We start from the raw sequence: 20,051 nt of genomic DNA, 5'->3' as shown, positions 1-20,051 counted from the left end.
AATGGAAAGAGTGGACGGTTCATCTGGTGTAGAACAGCGGGCACTGAACTTGAGAGGGGACACGGGGGGAACAGAGTGTAAGGTGCTGGTTCAGTTTTGTTATGTTAATTTAGACTATTAATTGTGGCGGTTTTACAGTCTCTTCTCCCTGATCTGCTCTTAGGCCGAAAGCCCTGGTAGCCATCCCCTCCTCCCTGTTGCTTTTATGGCACGCTCTTCTCTGGAGAGCTGATCGAGCGATTGTGCCCGCAGTTTGTAAAGGGACCCCCGCTCCCCCGCTAAGACTTGGGAGATAGATTCTGTCCACCTGCCCCCTTTTATTTGGCCAGTAGAAAAGGCATGGGTCCACCCTAATTCACTTTTAAGTGGGTACCAAACTGTTGCTAATTAGCCCATGAAAAGCATGCTTGCATCCAGAGGAAAGAAAAGGCTGGTGGGCCCCTTGGCGGGCTTTTTGTATGATCGTTTTCCTTCCACAGCTGTGTTTTGAACTGCTCTTCCTGTGTTCTGTTATAGAATAGTCTTACAGGAACCAATCATTAGCGCTAAAATACCTCAGGTAGGCGTGCCAGTGTGACCTGCCGATCAATCAGATTGTGGATTGCAGTGAAAAAAATTGAATTATACTAACCATTCCAGCTCCACGTTAGAGATGGGAACAGAGGCTTTTTTGGACAATCAAGACTTGTGAGCGTGTGATCTAAGCCCTGCTACCTCAGCAGTGCACATAGTAAAGTTCATACATGATGGCACTAGCTCCAAAATTTAGTGCTCCTGTCCCATTGCCACATATCCGCATCGGGCGTGTTAATGCACTATCCCATCACTGCCACCTCTTTTAGTCTGTAAATCACATTGAATAGTGGTGTTTAAACCAGCTTTTCTATTTGGAGATCTTAGCAGGTGGGGACATTTTCTTACCACTGTGAAAGAAATGAGGAAAGGGAGGAAGTAGAATCTGTCCAAAGAGGGCTCCTGAATCCCAGATTGGGCCCTGTAGTGGAATTGTAGTAGTAATTGGACTATACTGCTACATTACGTTGAAGTTGCCTTAAAAATACAGACATATTGGGACTCTAAAATTGAAACATGTATTTTCCTTCTGCTTTTCCTTTCACCTTAAAACAAGATCAGTGAATCCATTTGGATTCTAATGCACTGTTAGAAGGCTTGCTGCTGATGGCTGGATACTAGGATAGTGTTTCACAATTCAATTAGTTCATTTATGTAGCTACCCAGAGAGAGTTTGGAAATGAACGACTTTGGGGAGATGTGGAATAATAGAGTGTTTGAAAGGTTAAATTCATTAAAGATGATCTCTTATCTCTCTTAGAAGTGAGAGATAACAAGTTGATTATAACAATTATAAATTTTTGTACTCAGGTCTGTGTTACTCACTTTCAGTCAAAGGCGCCATGTTGCCACATAAGAACTCTGTCTCCTCAAGAGCCCCTCATGCGAAAGCAATCTAGAGTAGCTAGAGCAGCGGTTCCCAGCTGAAGTGGGGAGGAGGCAAACGAGGAGGGGGTTAGAGTCATGTAGGGACAAATAAGAGTCACAGAGGCGCACAGCATTCGAGCCCAGCCAGCTGGAGCAGCGCTCTCTGCTGCAGTGATTTTCAGCAACGCACCTGCCATTCCTCCCACACACATAGGGAATGAGCTCTCCCAGCCCTGTACATATAGGGAATGAGCTTTCATTTTGTCTGCTGGTCTTGAAATACACACCCTTCTCCTCAGTGTCACATAATGTCATTGTCTTCAGGTAGAATGAAGGTGTCTTGACATCACATGCTCACCAAAGTCCTGTTTTAATGTAAACCTAAAACAAAATATAATGAAATTAAAGGCTAGGTTAAAATCAAGATGGGGAAAATCTGCCAGTGTGAGATTGAGCTAATAGAGTGGCAGATAAAGGTCAGATTCAGGAGGGACGATATGTAGAACCCTGCATTTTGTTCTGGTTTAAAGCACAGCTGCAGAACTGTGCAGAAAACCATGTGGTCAGCGTGGCAACGTTATAAAGTTAATTAGATCGAGTGCAGTAGAAAATCCCTAGGAGGTGACTTTGAGCCATGGAAAACTGAGACTTTAACAACAACAAAAGGATTTTCTTTTGAAAACGCTGGAATTTGAAGGCAGAGGTATGTTATAGCTATGTGTAATGATACAGTGCTTAAACGGGAAATATTTTAGAGCACTGTGGGTAGATGTATGGGTGTTGACAGAGGGCAAGCATACACGTGAGTGCTGCAGGTCAGGACCGAGTCACATTGTTAGGGTCAGGGAGATTGAATAGGGGAGCCATGTAGCATTAGGCTGCCCCCCATTGGGAGCACTAGGAATCATTCAGAATGAATTGCAAAGGAATAAGAAAGTAGTTATTTTTAAAGGGAAATGTGTGTATTTGGATAGGGCTTAGCCATGCCAAATTTATCCAGCAATCAGGGTTCAAAAGCTGTCCGTGTGTGCCCTCCTACATTAGGATGTGCTGTGGCCATGCTAATCCCCATTTTTTGTTTTATTTCAAATCACACACAGATAGAATCTGCAAACTGCTTCAGATCAAACAGGTCTGATTGTGTGTAAATACATATGTCCTTTTTAATTTTTATTATTAATGGTTGCTTCAGTTTTGCATCAGTGCATGGTTAAAAGCAATACACATCAGCTATTTCATGACTTCATATCTCCAAATGAATTATTTCTCCTCTTTTTTTTGTTTGTTTGTTTGTGCAGTCAGCTGAAGAAATGTTAACATCTCACTCTAAATCTCTCAGTGGAGTCTCTGTTCCCTTCTCTGATATAACAGATGGGTTACTGCTTGTTATAATTATTAACATTGTGGTGTGGGCCAGGGCTAGGGTGGGCAAGATTTCCTATTTCTTTGGGCTGGGGAGGGGCCAGTCGTTAGGGTATGGAATGTTAACTCAAGTGGTGACTGACTGTTTCCGTAATACCAGGTCGTTGTGGCTGCACGCTCTAGTAATTGAGGCTGTGTACTTCACCGAGCTTGTGGTAGAGCCTAGGGCAAACCGCTGTCCCAAGAGAATGCTGGGATAGATAGAGTTAGCCAATCCGAGTCTGAACGTGGTGATTTTGCTGGTTGTTTTAGCTCCAGATGTTGGCATGCTTAGTTCTTAATGTGATTAATAAATGTGGCGCCATATCCCCTCCCCACGCCTGAACCCTGTCTCTCCTACCCACTTCCCCACCCTTGTTCTTTTTGAAAAACTTAAGAGACAGTAATGAAAACCTTGGTGTTTCAAACTGCACTTTGTTCTCATGTTCTAGAAAAGACTTCAAATTTGCTAGTAGAAGGGAAACTGAGAGGTTTCTCAGCCTGGAATCTTTACTCGCTCCTAATTTAAAATCGAAATAAATATATCTGAATTTTCTTTGTCCTGCTTTATATTATGCGATGTATTTTGTTCAATAACCAATTTTAAGGAGCAGAAATACTTTGGAGTAAGACTACCTCTAAGACAAGTAAATCCATGATATACAATTTAATTTTTCTAATTTTGGGGTAGTCATTGATGAATTACCAGATTCGTTTATTAGGATATTACCTGCCCGTCCTAAACATAGACCCCCTTTAAAAGACCCCTCAGTAACACCATTATCATAGAGTAATTAGAGGAGTAGTCATAGTAGTTATATTTTAAAAAGCACACATTAATGTAGTTTTTCTTAATGTTGATATTCTTCTTGAGCCTTTTCTTGTCAGTAAAATATTTGCAGCCCTGCCCTGTTTTCCTAAATTTGAATAGCAGAGGACCCCATCAAATTCAAGCTCCAAGGTCAGATTCACTTATTCAGAGAAGGAAACTACTGCAGACAGATTCTGTCCGTCTCCTGGCTTGGAGGGAAACTTCTTCCCCACAGTCTGATCCCTTTGGATTGACAGTAACTTAACCCCAACACACTGAGGTTCTAATGGCTTCTGGCGGCTGAGGAGAGGGAGGGGAAGTGGTTCTTTTGGGAACCCCATTCAGAAGCTCTTTTTTCCAGAAATAGTGAGATGCAGCTCGAAGCTGTACTGATATGATGTACTTCCCAAAATCTCCATCTTAGCAACACGAACAGTACTGTGAGCCCTATGGCGTAGAACTTTAGTTTTTAAATGTTCTACTCAAGTAAACAAATATTGGGCTTTAACTGCTTTTATTACCTTGACTTTTTCAATTTTTAAAGATTATTTGGGTGTTTGAGGGCATACTAGAGACAAACGGCATAATGCTTGCTTACCACATCCTGGTTTACAGAGAAGTTCTAACAAAGGTGACCCTGCTCCAGACTTCACAGTAGCAAACGTTAATTCTGAACTAATGGAGCCATCTCTAGTTACAATGAAAACTGAGCCTTTAAGGTCCATTTAAAGCCCAACATTCCAACAGTATTTATTAGCTTGTTGTTTTAACAAATGCTTTTACTACTTCATTTCCTTTTTAGAAGTTTAAAAAAGAAATAAAGAGAAACTTCAGTTAGTTTATAAGTGGCATAATGGGTATGTGTAGAGGTTGCCGCCAGAATGTACAGCTTTGCCCACATTGGTCCGGCCTGCCCGCTCCCACAGAACCGACTAGGGCGAAAGGAGACATGCAGATCGAGAACAGCCCCTGTGGCGCTTCCCACCATGTCCCATTCATGGCCATGTCATTTCCAGTGCTTGCTAATATTAATTAGAATTTTCTTATTTATATGAATATCTGTAGAACTTGTAGTTGAGAAATAAATGTTTACTTTTTTCTAAGTCATTCCCTTGAAGAACAAAGAAGGAATAACACGTAACCACTGAAAGCCAATCAGAGGTTTTAAAAATGCACATTTGAAGCTACTTCTGATGACTTCAAGCAGATAAATTTAAAGAGCAAGAGTAAATGTTCCTCCACAGCACAGTTTCTCCAGTTAGAGAAAGCATACATTATATTAAAAGGAAGCACAAAGCTTTAGGAGCCCCTAAGAAATTGCAGATATTTCCAAAATAAGATTTGGACAGAAATGAAAGCAGCAAGCTAGAAGCTCCCACTTCAGCTGGCCAAGGAGGCCAACTTGAAAATATTTGTTACCTATCCTAAGAAACAGTGCAGAAGGAAATTTGAAATTCCTTGTGTAGATTTTGCAAAACTTGAACATTTGAGGGAATAGGAAGTAGAAAGCACAGGGCAGAAAGCTTCTGATGTCTGTGAGAAATGGACATGCTAACCTACAGAAACGAAATGTGCCGTCATTCACTCCTGAAATGGTGTCAAAATGGGCCAGTTGAGCATGGTTCTGTTTAATAGGGAAAGGCAATAATAAAAATTCATACCTGACTTACATTTAGATAAAATACATGAATACTGGAAGGGTAAAGAAGCAGCCAAGGTAGAGTTTGCCCCTTGGTAATAGCCTGCCTCCTGTGCAGTTGTGTGGTTACCTTTGCACTCCTTTCCGGAGTGCATGTGGTTCACCCGACAGTGAAAACCTTCACAGTATTTGGTTCATGGAAACTGAGGTGAAATAGTGGAATGTGAGCATTTGAAAGTCCTTAGGACGGAAAGGATATTTGAGCCATTGAAAGAAAAGCTCCCAGCCTGCTGTCCCATCAGGATTTGAGACTTCAGCATTGTTAGGAAAGGGGAATAAATGCAGTTAATGCTTGGGGTAGGGGATTCTTAATCTCTATTTGAATCCAGCCAAGAGGGTCAGCCATGTGTAAGTCTGACTTGCCAGAATCTGAAAAACAGGTTGGAGTCAGCAAACTTTTCTGTAAAGGGCCAAGTGGTAAATATTTCCAGTTTTGTAGGCCATACAGTCTCTTTCACAACTACTTTCAGAACAGGTGGCAAGTGACATTGGCTCACAGGCTGAAGTCTGCCAACTCTTAATCTACCCTAGTTTTTCCTTTTAAATACTGCCTGACTATCTTAGCCTCCTGGCAAACATGCTAGGCTGATGGAGCATAGCTCTATATGGGGCCTTTGTTATATACTGCAGTGTCTTAGCAATAAATCAGTCTGAGTATGCATCAGGGAATCTGAAGTTAATACCCATAAACTTAATGTTTTCATTCTATAATTAATATTTCCTGTCAAAGTTCTCCCAACTTCCTATAAATATCTTCCCTGCGGAAAGTTCCAGCAGAGGCTGAAATGAGACGGATCAAAACTCATATCTTTATTTCTTAAATTTGAGAACAGGTACTACCAGGATGGGTTATTTTATTACCATCACAAATTGGAACACAAATCTCTGCGCTGGAGGGAGCTGCTCTTGCTCTAGAGGAGTAACATGTGGACTGATGCAGTTTGAAACACCCTCTTCCCATGTGTGTGTCTGTGTTTGTGTCTCCCAGCGTCTGTCCGTCTGCGTGTGGGTGGGTGTGTGTTCACCTGTGCTTCCCGGGGGAGAGGTAGCTGTAAAGTCAGTTCTCTTCTCTCCTGTAGGGCGGATATGCAGCCTACAGATATGCACAGCCTGCTACTGCAACCGCAGCCACGGCTGCTGCAGCCGCCGCCGCCGCTTACAGCGACGGGTATGTACGCCCCGCCGCGTGTCGCCGCCTCCCCGCACCGGAGCTGCACCTGGTACCTGGGTCTGCCTGCAGACCTGGCCTCCTCACGGCCTCTGTCATACCAAAAGCAGGTGGCACTGGCTCCTTTTTCCCCAGCCCCCCTCTTTGTTGTCTCTGACTCCCTTCTTTTCCATTTTAAAGAGAGTTCTGCATTTAGGAGTAGAAATCTGAAGGTCTTTTCCATTCTGCTAGTTCCCTAATAACGTTCCAAGACCAAGCCACTCACAAGTCCTTAGCACTGTAAACCCTTTCATCGGGGGATTGCTGTCTTTCCTTTCTCTCCCTGATTGTCTTTCTTCTTTCCAGTTATGGCAGGGTGTACACAGCTGACCCCTACCATGCCCTTGCCCCTGCCGCTAGCTATGGAGTTGGCGCTGTGGTAAGTATATGTACAATTTGTTTTTAAACATTCTACTCCTACTAACTTTTCACCTACAGACTACAAAAGATCTAGAGATGTAGTAAATTTATTCCCTCTTCCATTGCTAAGGTATTAAAACCACATAGGGACTATCTGGAAATTTCACATCACCTTCTTTCCCTGGGCATTATAGTATGAGCCATGTGGCCTGGTTAAGGGCAGTGGGAAGAAATGAACGGTGACAGTCTGCCCTGAGTAATGGCACTGTTTGGGAGAGAAAGAAGGGAACAGGTTGATGTTTTACATTGGCTCGAATGTGGGATACATACCTGTGGTACAGTTTTATTGATAGGTGTTAGCAACGACCGGGCATGAGACTCTTCAGTTTTCACAGTAAGCTTTTCAAAAAACTTAATTTGTATGAGTTTCAAATGCAGATGCCAAAGGCTGTCCCTACTATTCTTAAACCTTCTGGTAGATAGTACTAGAAATCACCAGGCGAATGAACGCTTTACAAAGATACGTTATTAGTAACATCTGTCGTGCAATATGGTATTTTCACAGAAGTATAGAGCTCTTCTATAATGATCCCTCCTAACTGAACTCAGATCCTCACCCCAGCATTTTTGTGTTGGCCTGGACACCTCCAGGTCCAATGATAGGGTCTCACAGGCTCCAGCCAAGGAGGCCTTTCCACAATGATGCCTGCTAATGCCAGAAACTCTGCAATCTGAGATGCCACTGGGCAGCTGCCTGGGAGCATGCACAAAGGTATCTGAGAGGGAGGTAGATGATGGGCCAGATTTAAGGCTTAAGGACAATGAGAGAGCCCGTCATTGTCACACACTGAGTTTTTACTGATGAGGATTTGTGGGAGGAAATAATAGGGTCCTGGGGTGGGAGGTGTCGGAGGTGGTGTATGTTTAGAATTGAGGTAGAGACATACAATATAAAGAAGGTGGTGAAGTTCCTAAGGTTTTATTTAGTGCCAACATGATATAAGTCCTCTACTAAAAGAATAGGCCAAAGAGAGCTATGTTTCTAGGGATATTTTATTTGAAAAAAAGAAACCATTAGATAAACATGAAGCAGGAGTAAAGCCCAGTTAAAACTCCAGTTATATATACGTGTAAATTTGGATATGTCAAGGAACAACTTTGGTGTGTTTTATAGATTATAGAGGAAATAGGCTCTATTAGTTGAAAGACTGACTCAGGTTTAAACCCAACACTATCTCAAACATGGGATATGAGAGAGCAGTCAGAAGTAACATGTTCTCCACTGACAGGTAAAGTGTAAGAAGGTCATGATTATAATGATGTAATCAAGGTAAACAAAGACCCATGCTTTTAAATTCAAACTATTTACAGACCTAGTTTTGAACTGTATTGACTTTCCCTTCCATGGTAGTTCATGTTTACAAAATGAACCAATGGTTCACAAAATGAACCATTAGCATGCCCTCTTTCTGAGAAGGTCAGGTTGGCTGTAAATGTTCTGGGCGCTGGTTTGAGCATCTTGGAGGCAGAGTGGGTTTCCTGACTTCACTGCACACCCGGGCAGCATCTAACCAGCTGCTTTGAAGTGTCCAAGGAAGCTGTTTTCCCAAATTCCTTCTCAGGACATTTTCCTTCATTTTTAATGCTTCTCTCATCAATCTTTTAATTATTTTTATGTCTTTAATTACTGCAGGCGAGTTTATACCGAGGTGGCTACAGCCGATTTGCCCCCTACTGAAGTGACGTGAGACCCCTGCAAATGGGACAGCCCCCAGTTCATGAGGCCTGGCTATTGCAATATTTACTAGTAGAGGAACTCTATAGCAAGATGAAGAGGAAAAACAAACAAAACAAAACAAAAAACACAAAAAAAGAGAGAATACTTTTTTATACCTCACTATGTTCTTTGAATATGTATTTTCCTTTAAATTTCTGCCTTTAATTCTTTTGTTCCAAAGATTGTGCATTTTTTTCTTTTTTTTTTTCTTCTTTTTTTTTTAACTGTGGTAAAAAAAAAAAAAAAATGCATTTCCATGTCTGTATGTCCGTGCTTAGCTTATTCTGTCAATCACGGAAGAGGCAGTTAATGAGAGAGGAGAGACATTAGGAGCTGAGAAATACGTCTGATCAGAAATCAGCAGACAGAATTACCAAAGTGTATCTGGTGCTGAACGCTGGGTGACAAGCAGGAGCGGAAGAGACCTTTCTGCAGCAGATACCCTTCTAGTCCTCTGAGTGTCTGGTCTTTGGCAGGCAGTTCTGATTGGCTGTGGCTGGAATCCACATGCTGATAGATGATAGGAATTTGTGCTTGCAGAGCAGGAAAATTTAACACACTTTCCTTTCCTCTTCCCTACTGTCTTCTCCATTCTTTTTACAATCATCTTATATGCACAGCCTGAGACAGTTGGCATAGTTTTTGGAATTATGGTATTAATATTTCCAAACATGCTCTCAGATTGTGGATAATAAACACCTCATTAGGAAACCAATCTCAGAATGAACTCTGGAGAATGAAAAAGATTCTTTTCTTTCTTGCCATCCTGGCATTCCTGCTGGGCTGCTTCCCTTTTAATTGAACCACAGCTTAGCTCATCTATCATTTGTTAACACCCTGCCCCCATGTCCTCAAGATTCAAGAATTTAGGGCCCAGGGACAGAAGAATAAATAAAGAGCTAGTGGCCGTATTTCTTACTGGAAGGGCTAGAGGGTGAAATACTGATTGTCAAGAGCCCGTACTGAGGGCGAAGAGAGGAGAAGGGGTTTTCGATGGTGTCTGCAAGCACTCTGACCTCCTGATCTTCATCAGAAAAGCAGTACAGAGCAGAAGAGAGAGTAAAGGCTCTTGGCAAGAGACGGAGCACCGAGTCCTGGGTCAGCTGTCCCTGGAAGGTTTGGTGATTAGGGCATGTCAGGGCAGCAAAGGCACTTTGTACTAGCTCCAAAGCCATAGGAATTCTCATCCAGAGCCTTTATGAGTCACTTCTCTCCAGTCTTGAGCCCCATGGCCATTCCACCCAGCTTCTCATTACCCTCCAAAGACCCCAGCTGAGCGCCTGGGCCACTTGGTTTACATCCACACTACAGGATGGAAAACGAAGCCCGAGGCTGCCCTCCTCCCATATGGAAGGAGGGCTGAGGTGGCCAGAAGGAGTTACAGGGCGGCTGTGGCAGTGAGTCACTGCTGTTGCTGCCTGGCTTCAACTTTATATATATATTGTTAGGTAAGGGAGAAAGTGTTTCTCTTCGAGCTGTTAGCTTTTAATGGTAAAGGCAAGGGTCCTGCAGCATTTCCAACATGAAGGCATTGAAAATAGAAAAGCATGGCCTGTCTGGCTCTCTGGTCTACTCACATTGGTACTAGGGTGACCTTTCACCCAAGGGATAGCTGATACAGGGAGGAATTCAGAGACATGGAGCTTCTGGCTTGTTATGGGTTTGGTTTGGATTTTTTTACTCCTGCCTCCACACATGTTCTTGTCCCTGAATTAAAATGACTGACGTATGACAGCATCAAGCATTCTTTGTAAGCAGAGCCTTTATCTGGGAGGACCTGGCCTGTCGGGTGTAACACATATCTCTCCCCCTTCGGAATTCTCTCTCCTAGCAGCTGGGAGAGGGGCTGACCCTGAAAGTCGGGGACATCAAGGAAGCTAGAGGCCTCGATGCAATTCTTGTTGATTCTGGGGAGGACTGTAGAATAGAGGACACCAAACTGCCCCGTCCACTGGCCGCTTTTTAAGGGTTCCCCTCCCCAAGCCAAAGTTTGGTTTGTTGCTGTTAAGACAATTTTTGTTGTATGTATATAAATATTTTAGTTAGAGGTGGGGGGATGGGAAGTTCTAGGGAATGGGGGCAGGGAGGATTGTTTTTTCTTTCTTTTTTGCTTTTGTTTTGAGGGAGAGCTTTTACTGACTAAAGAAACAGAAATTTTGTGTCATGTTCAGAGCAGGGCCATTCTCACGAAATGGCAAGACACTCCTCATGGAGACAGGGCCACATTCTGAACAGCTGTGTCTGCAGCAGGGAGGAGAGGAGGGCAACAAATTTGAGAGTCTCCTCCTTCTTGTCTCCTCTCCTCCAGAAAGAAGTAAGGGTGACAGGAAAGGTAGAGAAGGCAGCTTCCACACCCTTTTAAAGAGGTGGAAGCTCCGTTTGTTTCAGCTTAGCTGGCTCTGGCTGAGGACCCCAAGGGCAAGCTCCGTGTTCTGGGTGGACTTCTGCCACCCTCCCCTGGGGATCACGCTGCTTCCTCCAGCTCCCTTTCCTGAGCAGGACAAGTTCAAGTTCTGTTTTTCACTAAAGGCCTTTGGTTTTCTGTGTCTGCACTGAGAAGTAGGGCTCTTGAAACACCTGGATTTGATGGGTTTGACCTTCCCACCCACTTTTGAACTTTGAGGCTCCATCAGAGGCAGGTTCCTCAAGGCATCAGTGCTTGTGGGTTCCTGACTTGATCCCCCACTGGATAAGCCACAGTCAGAAAAGAGTTTGACATCTTGCAAGTTTGTTAGAGGGTGCTGGTTGATAATTCCCAAAACTTACTGATGCTGAGTCACAGAACAGGAATGATCTCATCACTTCACTGTAGCTCATGACTCGAACTTCCTATACAAGCATCTTACTTTTAGATGCCGGCCTCCTTTAGCTAAAGGAGACCTCTAGCAGAAATCTATCTGAATATGCCTCTTTCAGCCCAGAGAGCTGTCCTTAGGTCTTTTCCAGAATCCCTTGCATTACATAGTTCAGCTCCTATGGACCCGGATCAGCCCTGGTGATTCGTTGCTTTTAAGGCGCTCAGGTTTTACAAAACCTATCGTCACCACCATCCTCCAACAGTCACAGTGAGAATTGAGCCACTTTTATTTTTCCTTGAAAAAGAAGGGGAGTGGGTTCAACTCAGTTTAAGGGGAGCTAGTGGAGACCTATTTCATAGAAATAAATGATAGCAGCTTTTCCTCAAAAGCGACTCCTCAGGGGCTGAACTGCTCTTAGTTTAGGTTCTACTTTCCTAGAGATTAGCAGATAAGTTGGTGAGTCGCCATCACCCTATGACTAGTCACGTAGCTTCCAGATAGGAGGGAGGTGGGAACTCGGGATGGAAGCAACTCCAGGATCTGCGAGAAGGGCGTGATGGTCCCTTCACGCTGGTGGGAGAACGAGGCCAAGCGAGGGCCGGTCTGGAGGGTACTGGACACATAGGAAGGGAGGGGACACCACCCTCCCCTCTCACCAAGGCCGGCCGGCTGCTTCTCTACTGCTTGCAGCCCTCTAGCACAGTAACATTTGCAGAATTGCAGATTTCCCCCCAGGTAATAGGAGGAAAGGGACTTTGGGGGGTGGGGAAGGGGTCGTGGTGTTTTAAACGCATAAGTTACCTGTTTGCACTGTTTTAAGATAGGAAAAAAATAGTGGGCAAGGTGAACATCAGACGTAAATTTGTGTGTTTTTATTTTGTCATGCTCTTGAAAATGTTTGACCATTTGTAGTGTACACCAGTGAAACTTGATTCTCTGTTGCAGAAAACACTATTTTTTTTGAAATGTTACTGTCCAAAAGCCTCTTCCCTCCTCCCTTTCGCCTTTCCTCTGTACTTCATACTTGCTTTACTGATCAACCAGGCAATAGCCATCCGAGAGCGAGAGCATGAAGCAGGCCCTCCCAGGTCGGCTCTGGGTGTCCTAGGCCAGCACTTGCCCGTGGTTAGGAGTGCGGCGGAGTCCCTGGCACCTGTCTTAAAGTGAGACTCGCAGCCCACGCTGCAGCAGGTTCTTGAATGCCCGCATCCCGCGAGGAGCCGAGGGGGTCCTGGAGTGTCGCAGCTGGCTGTGGTAGCTGAGTTCTCACCCACGTTACCGGCACTGTAGCCAGCTCCAGTTTACTCAGGAAATCGGCCGATCACTTCAGCCATGGTAGTGCTGGTTGGCAGGATTGGTAACTGGGAACCGCTCGTCAGCCAGCACTCAGCCTTGCCTTTAAGGAGACTGCCAGCGCGGACTCGGGCCTCTGGCGTCACGTGCGTGCCGGCGCCGCGAGGGCTCGGTTCACGCTGGCAGGCAGAAAGGGAACATTGGTTCTCTTTTCTCTCCCCACCCCCATCCCTGTTACTGACACCAGATTCCCAGGGGGGGTCCACTAGTTTTTGAATTTTTAAAAAACGTTTCTTTGGTTTGGTTTTCCCGGGGACTAAGTGCTTTAAGCAGTGTCTGTACCCACCAAGACTCCGATCTTGGTCATTTCCTGTACCTTTCTGTTCACAGTATTCTTGTGTGTGTGCTTGTTTGGCAGCTCGTTCTGGCTGTATTATATATCGAGTGATGAACTGATCCTCTTTTTCCCTAAGGGATATGAATTGTTTTTCTTGTGTTATAATTCTGCTTGTGAAAGCTGGAGCAAACCTGGGGCTGACACACGTAAGCTAGGGCTGCAGAGCGCTGAGAGCTGGGGGGGTCGTCGCTGTCCCAACGGGCTGACCTCCCTAGCCTCTGAGCTCTTCAGTCCACATCTTTGCAAGGCTGAAAACGCCACAGAACCTCTTCTCCTCCCCCACCCCCGTGGCAGGGACTCAACCATCCCCACATGCAACATGCGTTTCTCCGGCCCCTCCCATTGCCATGGCAAAACAGGTACCTTCGGGGCAGGGGGACATCACGTGGGATGCTTGTATAATTGACCACCTCGCCTTCTCTCCCACCCCCTCCCCAGATCACTTCCTAGGACACCCGAGCTGCTTGCCCAGGGTCCTGTTTCCCTGCGACTCCAGAGAAGCACCCCAGGGCTTTGTGACAGTCTCTGATTCCCTCCCCTTCTCGTTAAGAATCATATTGTATAGTAGCTTTCAGACCATACAGTATTCATTGGGTTACTCCTATTATTATCAAGTAGCTGGAATTGTGAAGGTCGGAGTAGTTAGATCTTTAGCTTTTATTCCTTATTTTTTTGTATTACTATCCATGTGTATAAATTATTGATCATGTTGCTGGCTTTTATAAACTCTACGCGAAGGGGGAGCACCGCCTCTGCCTTTGCCAATGGTAATGAAGCACTGTTTTTAAATAAAAGAGAGAAACACCATCCTCTGGCCTGTGCGTGTTGATCCATAATCCCTGTTGCCTCCTGGAGGCTCAAAGTTACAACTTGGATTTAGCTTTTTTTCTTTTTTTAAATATATCTTTATTGATTGCAGAGAGAGGAAAGGGGAGGGGGAGAGAGAGAAACATCAGTGATGAGTCATTGATCGAGCCCGCAACCCGGGCATGTGCCCTGACCAGGAATCGAACCCCCATCGCCTACGATCCTAGGTCGACGCTCAACCGCTGAGCCACGCCTGGCCGGGCTGGATTTGGCTTGTTAGGGTGAAATAGGCGGTGGCAAACTGCAGCGCTTCCTGACTCTAAGTCCTCTAAGGAGTGGGGAGCCGGGAGGTCGGTGAGGCCTCCCCTTGGCTGCCTTCCCTCGTGAGCGCCGGTCCTTGCAGAAGCCGCCCTTGTGCTCCTGCCGGCTCCTTTCAGCTTCACTGCCTCACCCTCCATCTTCTCCGACTCCTGGCTGCTGCCCTCACCGTGACCTCCCTGGGCCCAGTCCACCCGCGGGACCTTCCTGAAGCCTTAGGCACCTTCCTGCCTCCCACCTGTGCCCCTGGCTGCCAGGGCCACCAGGCTCCTGAGCCTTCCCCTCACCTGCAGGAAACGCCCCTCCAGGGGTCCCGCCTGGCGCTTTTCTTGCTCACCTGGGCTTTCTCACCTTCCCTCCGGCCAGTAGTCCGCAAGTCTCTGACCTCCATAGGTCTCCAGCTCGACCTCTCCCAGATCACCCGGTTGCTTCCTATTTCACGGGGAACGCAGAGGCCGTCCCGGGGGCTCCTGGGGTGAACTTTTTGCTGCCAGGTCTGCACACCTTCTTGAGCTCACACCCATTCTTCCCCTTTTCCTGCTCTGGAAGAGGGGCTCGCGTTCTGCGTCCCGTCCTTTCCCACCTTCTCGGGGACGTGCTTTGTTGCCCTCTCCTGCATGGTTAACCTTTCCCTCTAGTCCCTGCGGCATTTAAACATGCTTAAGTCTTTTAAACCCATTAGAACAATTTTTCAAGATCCCAAGTCCTCTCCACGCATACTTCTGGAGTAAGTTTCTGCCCGCTGCGTCCACTTACTCTTCACCCTGCTGCCGGCGGGCTTCTCCCTCCAGGACCGTAGCAGCCCCTTCTGGGTGCACTTGCCTCCTGGCGTCCAGTGCTGCCCGGTCCGAGACCTTCCACTTGCCTGTCGGACTGCGGCAGGCCAGGGGCAGTGAGTTCCTCCACTGCTGCCACCCAGGACGAGCTGGCACATCTGGCCTTGGCTCCTTAACGCCTCTACCTCTGTTGTTTCCTGGCAGCAGCAGCACCCCGCCCACATCTGGTCTCTAAACAGACTGCTTCAGCATAAATTGCACGGCGATGGGCTTCTGTGCAGAGCTCCAGGCGCTGCCCCTTCCCTGAGGCCTGAGGCGATGTGCTCCCTGCTGGTTTATTTTCCTTGTACTTCTAGTGGAAGCACCCGGAGGTCAGGAACTTTGTTCTGTTCACTGCTGTATCTCTGGTGCCTGGCACATGGAAGCATTCAGTAAACATTTGTTGAATTACTTTTTTCAATTTTTTAAAATGATGTTTCCATATCTGCCTCCATATTGACCCCTGGTGCTCGTAGCGGACACTTCAGAGCACTGGTGAGGCCCCTCCACGTGCATCCGTTCGGTGCCGCGCAGCCCTGAGGCGGTGCCGGGCGCACCGCTCCTCCGTCCCCCAGCTCCTGTGCATCTCACTGGGTTCGCCTCCGCCGGGCCCTGCTGCTCCTTCCAGGCCTTTTCAGGGGGTGTTTGCGGCAAGCGTCCTAGAGGAGTGCGGCGTCCCTCGGACAGAGATCAAGCTGCCTACCACCTGCCGAGGAAGGTGCGTCCGATGCCCTCCACTGCGCTGTAGGCCTGCTGCGTGCGCCAAGGGAAGCTCACCTGTGCTGAGCTCCTGCGGCCGCTGTGCGTGAGCGATGAAGTCCTTTGTCTCCACCGTCCTGTGTCTTCTGCCCGAATCCGTGAAACAGCAACAGTAACATGAGCCCTACGGGTCAGGCACACTCAGGCTGCTGACAGAAAGGCCTGACCTCGGCTTCCAATGCCTTCCTCCAGTCAGTCCACCCTCTGCCCTCCACCCCGATTCTCCCAGAATACATGCGCCTTGAGAAATTCCCATTGTCCTGCGTCCAAAATCCAAATTCCTTAAGATGGCGCTGAAGGCCTCACGCTGGTCTCAGGCCACCCCATCCACCTGCCCTGTCACCAGAGCCTGTCCCCCCGAAGAAGCCGTGCCCCCGCACCCCTTGCCTTTGCTCCTCTATCGCCCCCCCGAAGTGGAGTTGTCCTCGACCTTCAGGGCTCAGCTCAGGTGTCACCTCGACCTGCTGCCCTCTGCTGCTCCGCACCACACGCCACCATAGCACCTGCCCTGCTGGGTCGGGGCCTCTGGCCCAGCCCGAAAGCATCCAAAGTCGACTCGTTTTCAGCACATAGTATGCTCTTCATACATTTTACACTGTTGGCTTGAACCCTTTCCACACAAAATTGTTCCTGTTTCAACGGCTTTAACTGAGGCAGGCTTTTCTCTGACCCAAGCTCAGTCCAGACCTGCAGCGTCTGTTAACCACACGAACATTGGTTGGTGACACGCAGCTTGGAGCCGCTGGCTTCTCTGTTAGGGAAGCGTACCTGTCTTTTCCCCTCTCGGCTGAGCTTCCAGAGGTCACAGGACCAGATTAATCATGCCCAGCTTTCTAACGCCTCCTTGGGGCACCTGCCAGAGTTCCTGAAGATGCCACAGAAAGAGAGCCTGGGACACACGGCCACAGCTGTGACAGGCACGGGCTGTGCTGGGAACGAAACCACACTCCCCGGAGGTGTCATATAAAACTCAGGATCAGAAAGTCAGCTCCATGCAGGTGCTTGGACTACACCCTCACTCCATGCTCCCAAGCTGCTGCTACGGCAGCCAAGGACCAGCTTTTTGGTTCAAAGAGAAGCCTGGATGTGAGGGGAACCACACAGGCTTCTGTTTCTGGGCCGTGGCACGCTGTGTGCTCCTGGTCGCGTCTCTGTCTGTCTTCCCCACAGCGTCCCACCCGCAGGGACAATCAGGAGTCAGCGCTTCCACATCGGGAGGGGCCCCCGCAGAACGTCTGACCTACCTGAACTAATGACAATGAATTTGTGAGTCTCACAGTCTTCTGTGTCCCTTGCCAGGGTCTTGGGCAGTGGCCTTGCGACCCAGTCCCATCCCACCCTCTCTGTAGAATTAAGGAGGAATTTTGAAATTCTGCTTCATTTTCTGGTAGTCATTTTCATTTTTTACAAATAGATAGTTAATGGCTCTGAATGAGAGTCTAGAAATACAAACTAGTTTTCAAATAAAGGTTCTTTCTCAACTCATGTGAAATGTCACCTTTATCAGGAAATGCCAGACTCGGGTCATTCAACACAGATGTATGGTGCACCTGCTGTGTGCCCAGCACCGCTCGGTGCCCAGAGGGGGTGCTCGGCAGGAAGACAGCCAGCCAGCACCTAGCAAACACGTGATCTCAAAAAAGTGTGCTCAGCACAGGGTGCTGGAAACAACAGGAGGGACCTAATTTAAGTGAGGGGTGTGGGAAAGGCGACTGTGATTATGTCATCTATCTGCGGCCACCTCTGTCCTCGCCCCCTTCCAGGCGCCTCCAGTTCTGCCGGTGCTGCTGACACTTTGCACGAGTAAGAAGCCAGCCCCAGCTGCGCTCATCATCTGGGCACCGCGGGTCTCTGCATCCCTGTGGCCCTCCAGAGGGGCCCATGGCTTGTGGCCACAAAGTTCCTGACCATCACAATGCAGCCAGGGTTGGCTTGGGCGGCCTGGTGGGCACAAAGCTGCCTGGTGCTCCCGGGGATTTCAATACACCTCCTAACGCGAATCCCTGCCGTTTAACTTCGGAAATATCTGTCCCTCCACCAGTCCCCTGCTCCAGTGTCACTGGACGAGCCACCAGTCTGCTGGCTCTGTCTCTCGCTGCCGAATTGCTCCTGTTTTCTAAGACACTTGTCAAAATGTTGGTGACAGCAACTGCTACCCCCAGGCCCTGCCAGCCACTGAGAGTATCAGGCTCCCCCCTGTTGTCACAGGTGCCAGGGCCACACCCAGGATGGTCATGACGGTGGACACAGCACCTGAGGAGCTGGCTACCAGGCTGGTCTTGGTGAGCATCCTGTGGTTGTGTCAACTTGGTCTGCGATGCTGTTAAGTTCTCTGATCATCTTTTCCGTCTTAAAGCTCCACAAGGGAAACTCTAAGAGAAACGTTCTTTCCTCCTGTGACAGATTCCCAGGTGGCCTGGACCCCTCCTCGAGTCGCGGCACCTCGCACCAGGATGCAGTGGGGCACAATGGCTTCATGCCTGGGGACAGACTGCGTCACACAGGTATCTTTCCAGCTCTGGGACAGGCTCCCCAGGGAGGCGAGAGGCTCTTAGGTCGTCTGAGTTCTCGAACACACTCAGGGAGCAGGGCCCTGGGGGTCACGGTACAACTGGGGAGCAGCATGACAGAGGGTCGCCCTTGGGCCTGTCCCCCTTGTGTTTTCAGCAGGACGGTTGATGCTGTCCCTCTGCACATCCAGACTGGCTGTGACACTGACGTGATAAATCAAACACAACTTAAAGCACCACCGACTTTTGTCACCAAATTTTTGCTTAAAAAAAATACATATGTGTGCCCCCCCCACACCCCCTTCCCTCTGAGATCCCTCAGTCTGTTCCATGCTTCTCTGTCTCTGGGTCTCTTGTTCGTCAGCTTATTTTGTTCATTAGATTCCACATATAAGTGAGAGCATGTGATACTTGTCTTCCTCTGACTGGCTTATTTCACTGAGCACAGGGTGCGGGGTGGAGGGGTCAGTGGGGGGAAAGGGGGACATCTGTAATACTTTCAACAATAAAGATAAATATATACATATATGCACACACGTATGTAATTCATACATCTGTACAGACTGTGAGCAGTTCTATCCTGGGAAATAGAGCACTAAGAGCCTGCAGAGGCCCTGGCCGGTTTGGCTCGGTGGTTAGAGCGCTGGCCCACGGACTGACGGGTCCCAGGTTCGATTCTGGCCGAGGACACGTACCTCGGTTGCAGGTTTAATCCCAGGTCCCAGTCAAGACGACCAATCGAATCGATGTTTCTCTCTCTCTCTCTTTCTCTCTTCTCTCTCTCTCTCCCACGTTCTCTGAAAAGCAATGGAAAAAATATCCTCGGGTGAGGATTACAAAATAAAAATAAATAAATATCCTGTAGAGGGTTTGTCTCAGTTTCCTTCTTTTCTGTTTAAAGGGGATCTACCTGAAAATTGTGGTTGCTTCTGGGGAGGGGAGCCGGGGAGCTGGGGACAAAGCTTAACGGGACACACACTTTTCACTGTTTGCCCTCTTGCTCCTTTTAAGTTTTGTAACGTGCATGTATTAGAATTATTCAAACAATGGTAAAGTAATCTAAAGAAAAAGGTGGGAGGCCCTCCAGTGAGACACCGAGTATCATCTCTCCCACAGGGAGAGTGTCATTCACTCTGACGCGTGTGTATTTTGGAAACTGAAAGTAGATTTCTGACAGATGGGTGGTCGTGCCTAGAAGCAGCGGGCTCCACCCTCTTCATGTGTTAACAGGCCAGGAGGAGAAGCGCCTTGTCAAGGATGCGCCTTCCCAGCGGACGGATGCTGTGCAGGATGCTGCAGTCAGCTTCCTGCCACACGCAGGAGTCTGACCTGTGTGACCCTCAGGTTCGTTCCTGTCTCCCTTCGAACTGAGCACCTACCATGGTCGGGGAGTAGGTTTAGGATACTGGAGAGCGTGTCTTTGGGAAAGAGGCAGGGCTCGCAGGAAGTCTTTGCTGAGACCAAGCAGCCCCAAGGCCCCAAAGGAACAGTTGACAATGGCTTTAGAGCCCTCTGCTCCCTGGGCAAGGCCATCAGCAGCCTCAGGTAGACCAGCCAACTCTCCCCTCCCCAGGGAAGCAGGAGGGGCCATCTGACTTCCTTCCCCATCAAGTCACTCTTAAAAAAAGGCCTAATCAGAGTTTTCTTTGGGGTGTCTCC

At 47.7% G+C, this 20,051-nt stretch overlaps 2 protein-coding genes across 21 annotated transcripts in view; one reads left to right on the top strand and one right to left on the bottom strand.

The window, feature by feature from the left end:
• The window catches only part of RBFOX2 (RNA binding fox-1 homolog 2), a 249,203-nt gene extending 235,212 nt beyond the window's left edge, over nt 1–13,991 (top strand). For 12 of the 20 annotated variants that reach the window (XM_081129945.1, XM_081129943.1, XM_081129942.1 and 9 more), the window contains 3 exons: nt 6,431–6,519; nt 6,865–6,937; nt 8,612–13,991. In XM_081129945.1, coding sequence (XP_080986071.1) covers nt 6,431–6,519; nt 6,865–6,937; nt 8,612–8,666 — 217 coding nt within the window. In that variant the 3' untranslated portion in view covers nt 8,667–13,991. Of the gene's footprint in view, nt 1–516; nt 560–2,540; nt 2,573–6,430; nt 6,520–6,864; nt 6,938–8,611 lie in introns of all 20 variants that reach the window. The other 8 variants (XM_081129941.1, XM_081129937.1, XM_081129926.1 and 5 more) reach the window with 2 other exon arrangements.
• Nucleotides 13,992–17,712: 3,721 nt separating this feature from the next.
• On the bottom strand, nt 17,713–18,360 carry APOL5 (apolipoprotein L5; the record flags this gene model as incomplete). Its single annotated transcript, XM_081127832.1, is given in 4 exon segments — nt 17,713–17,886; nt 17,889–18,046; nt 18,049–18,180; nt 18,183–18,360. Coding segments are annotated over 4 exon segments (642 nt in total).
• Between the last annotated feature and the right edge of the window lie 1,691 nt (nt 18,361–20,051).

Source organism: Miniopterus schreibersii (assembly GCF_964146895.1).
Source record: "Miniopterus schreibersii genome assembly, chromosome: 2".
Lineage (NCBI taxonomy): Eukaryota > Metazoa > Chordata > Mammalia > Chiroptera > Miniopteridae > Miniopterus > Miniopterus schreibersii.
The sequence above is the reverse complement of the archived record's forward strand: the minus strand, read 5'-3'. Positions and strand labels throughout refer to the sequence as shown.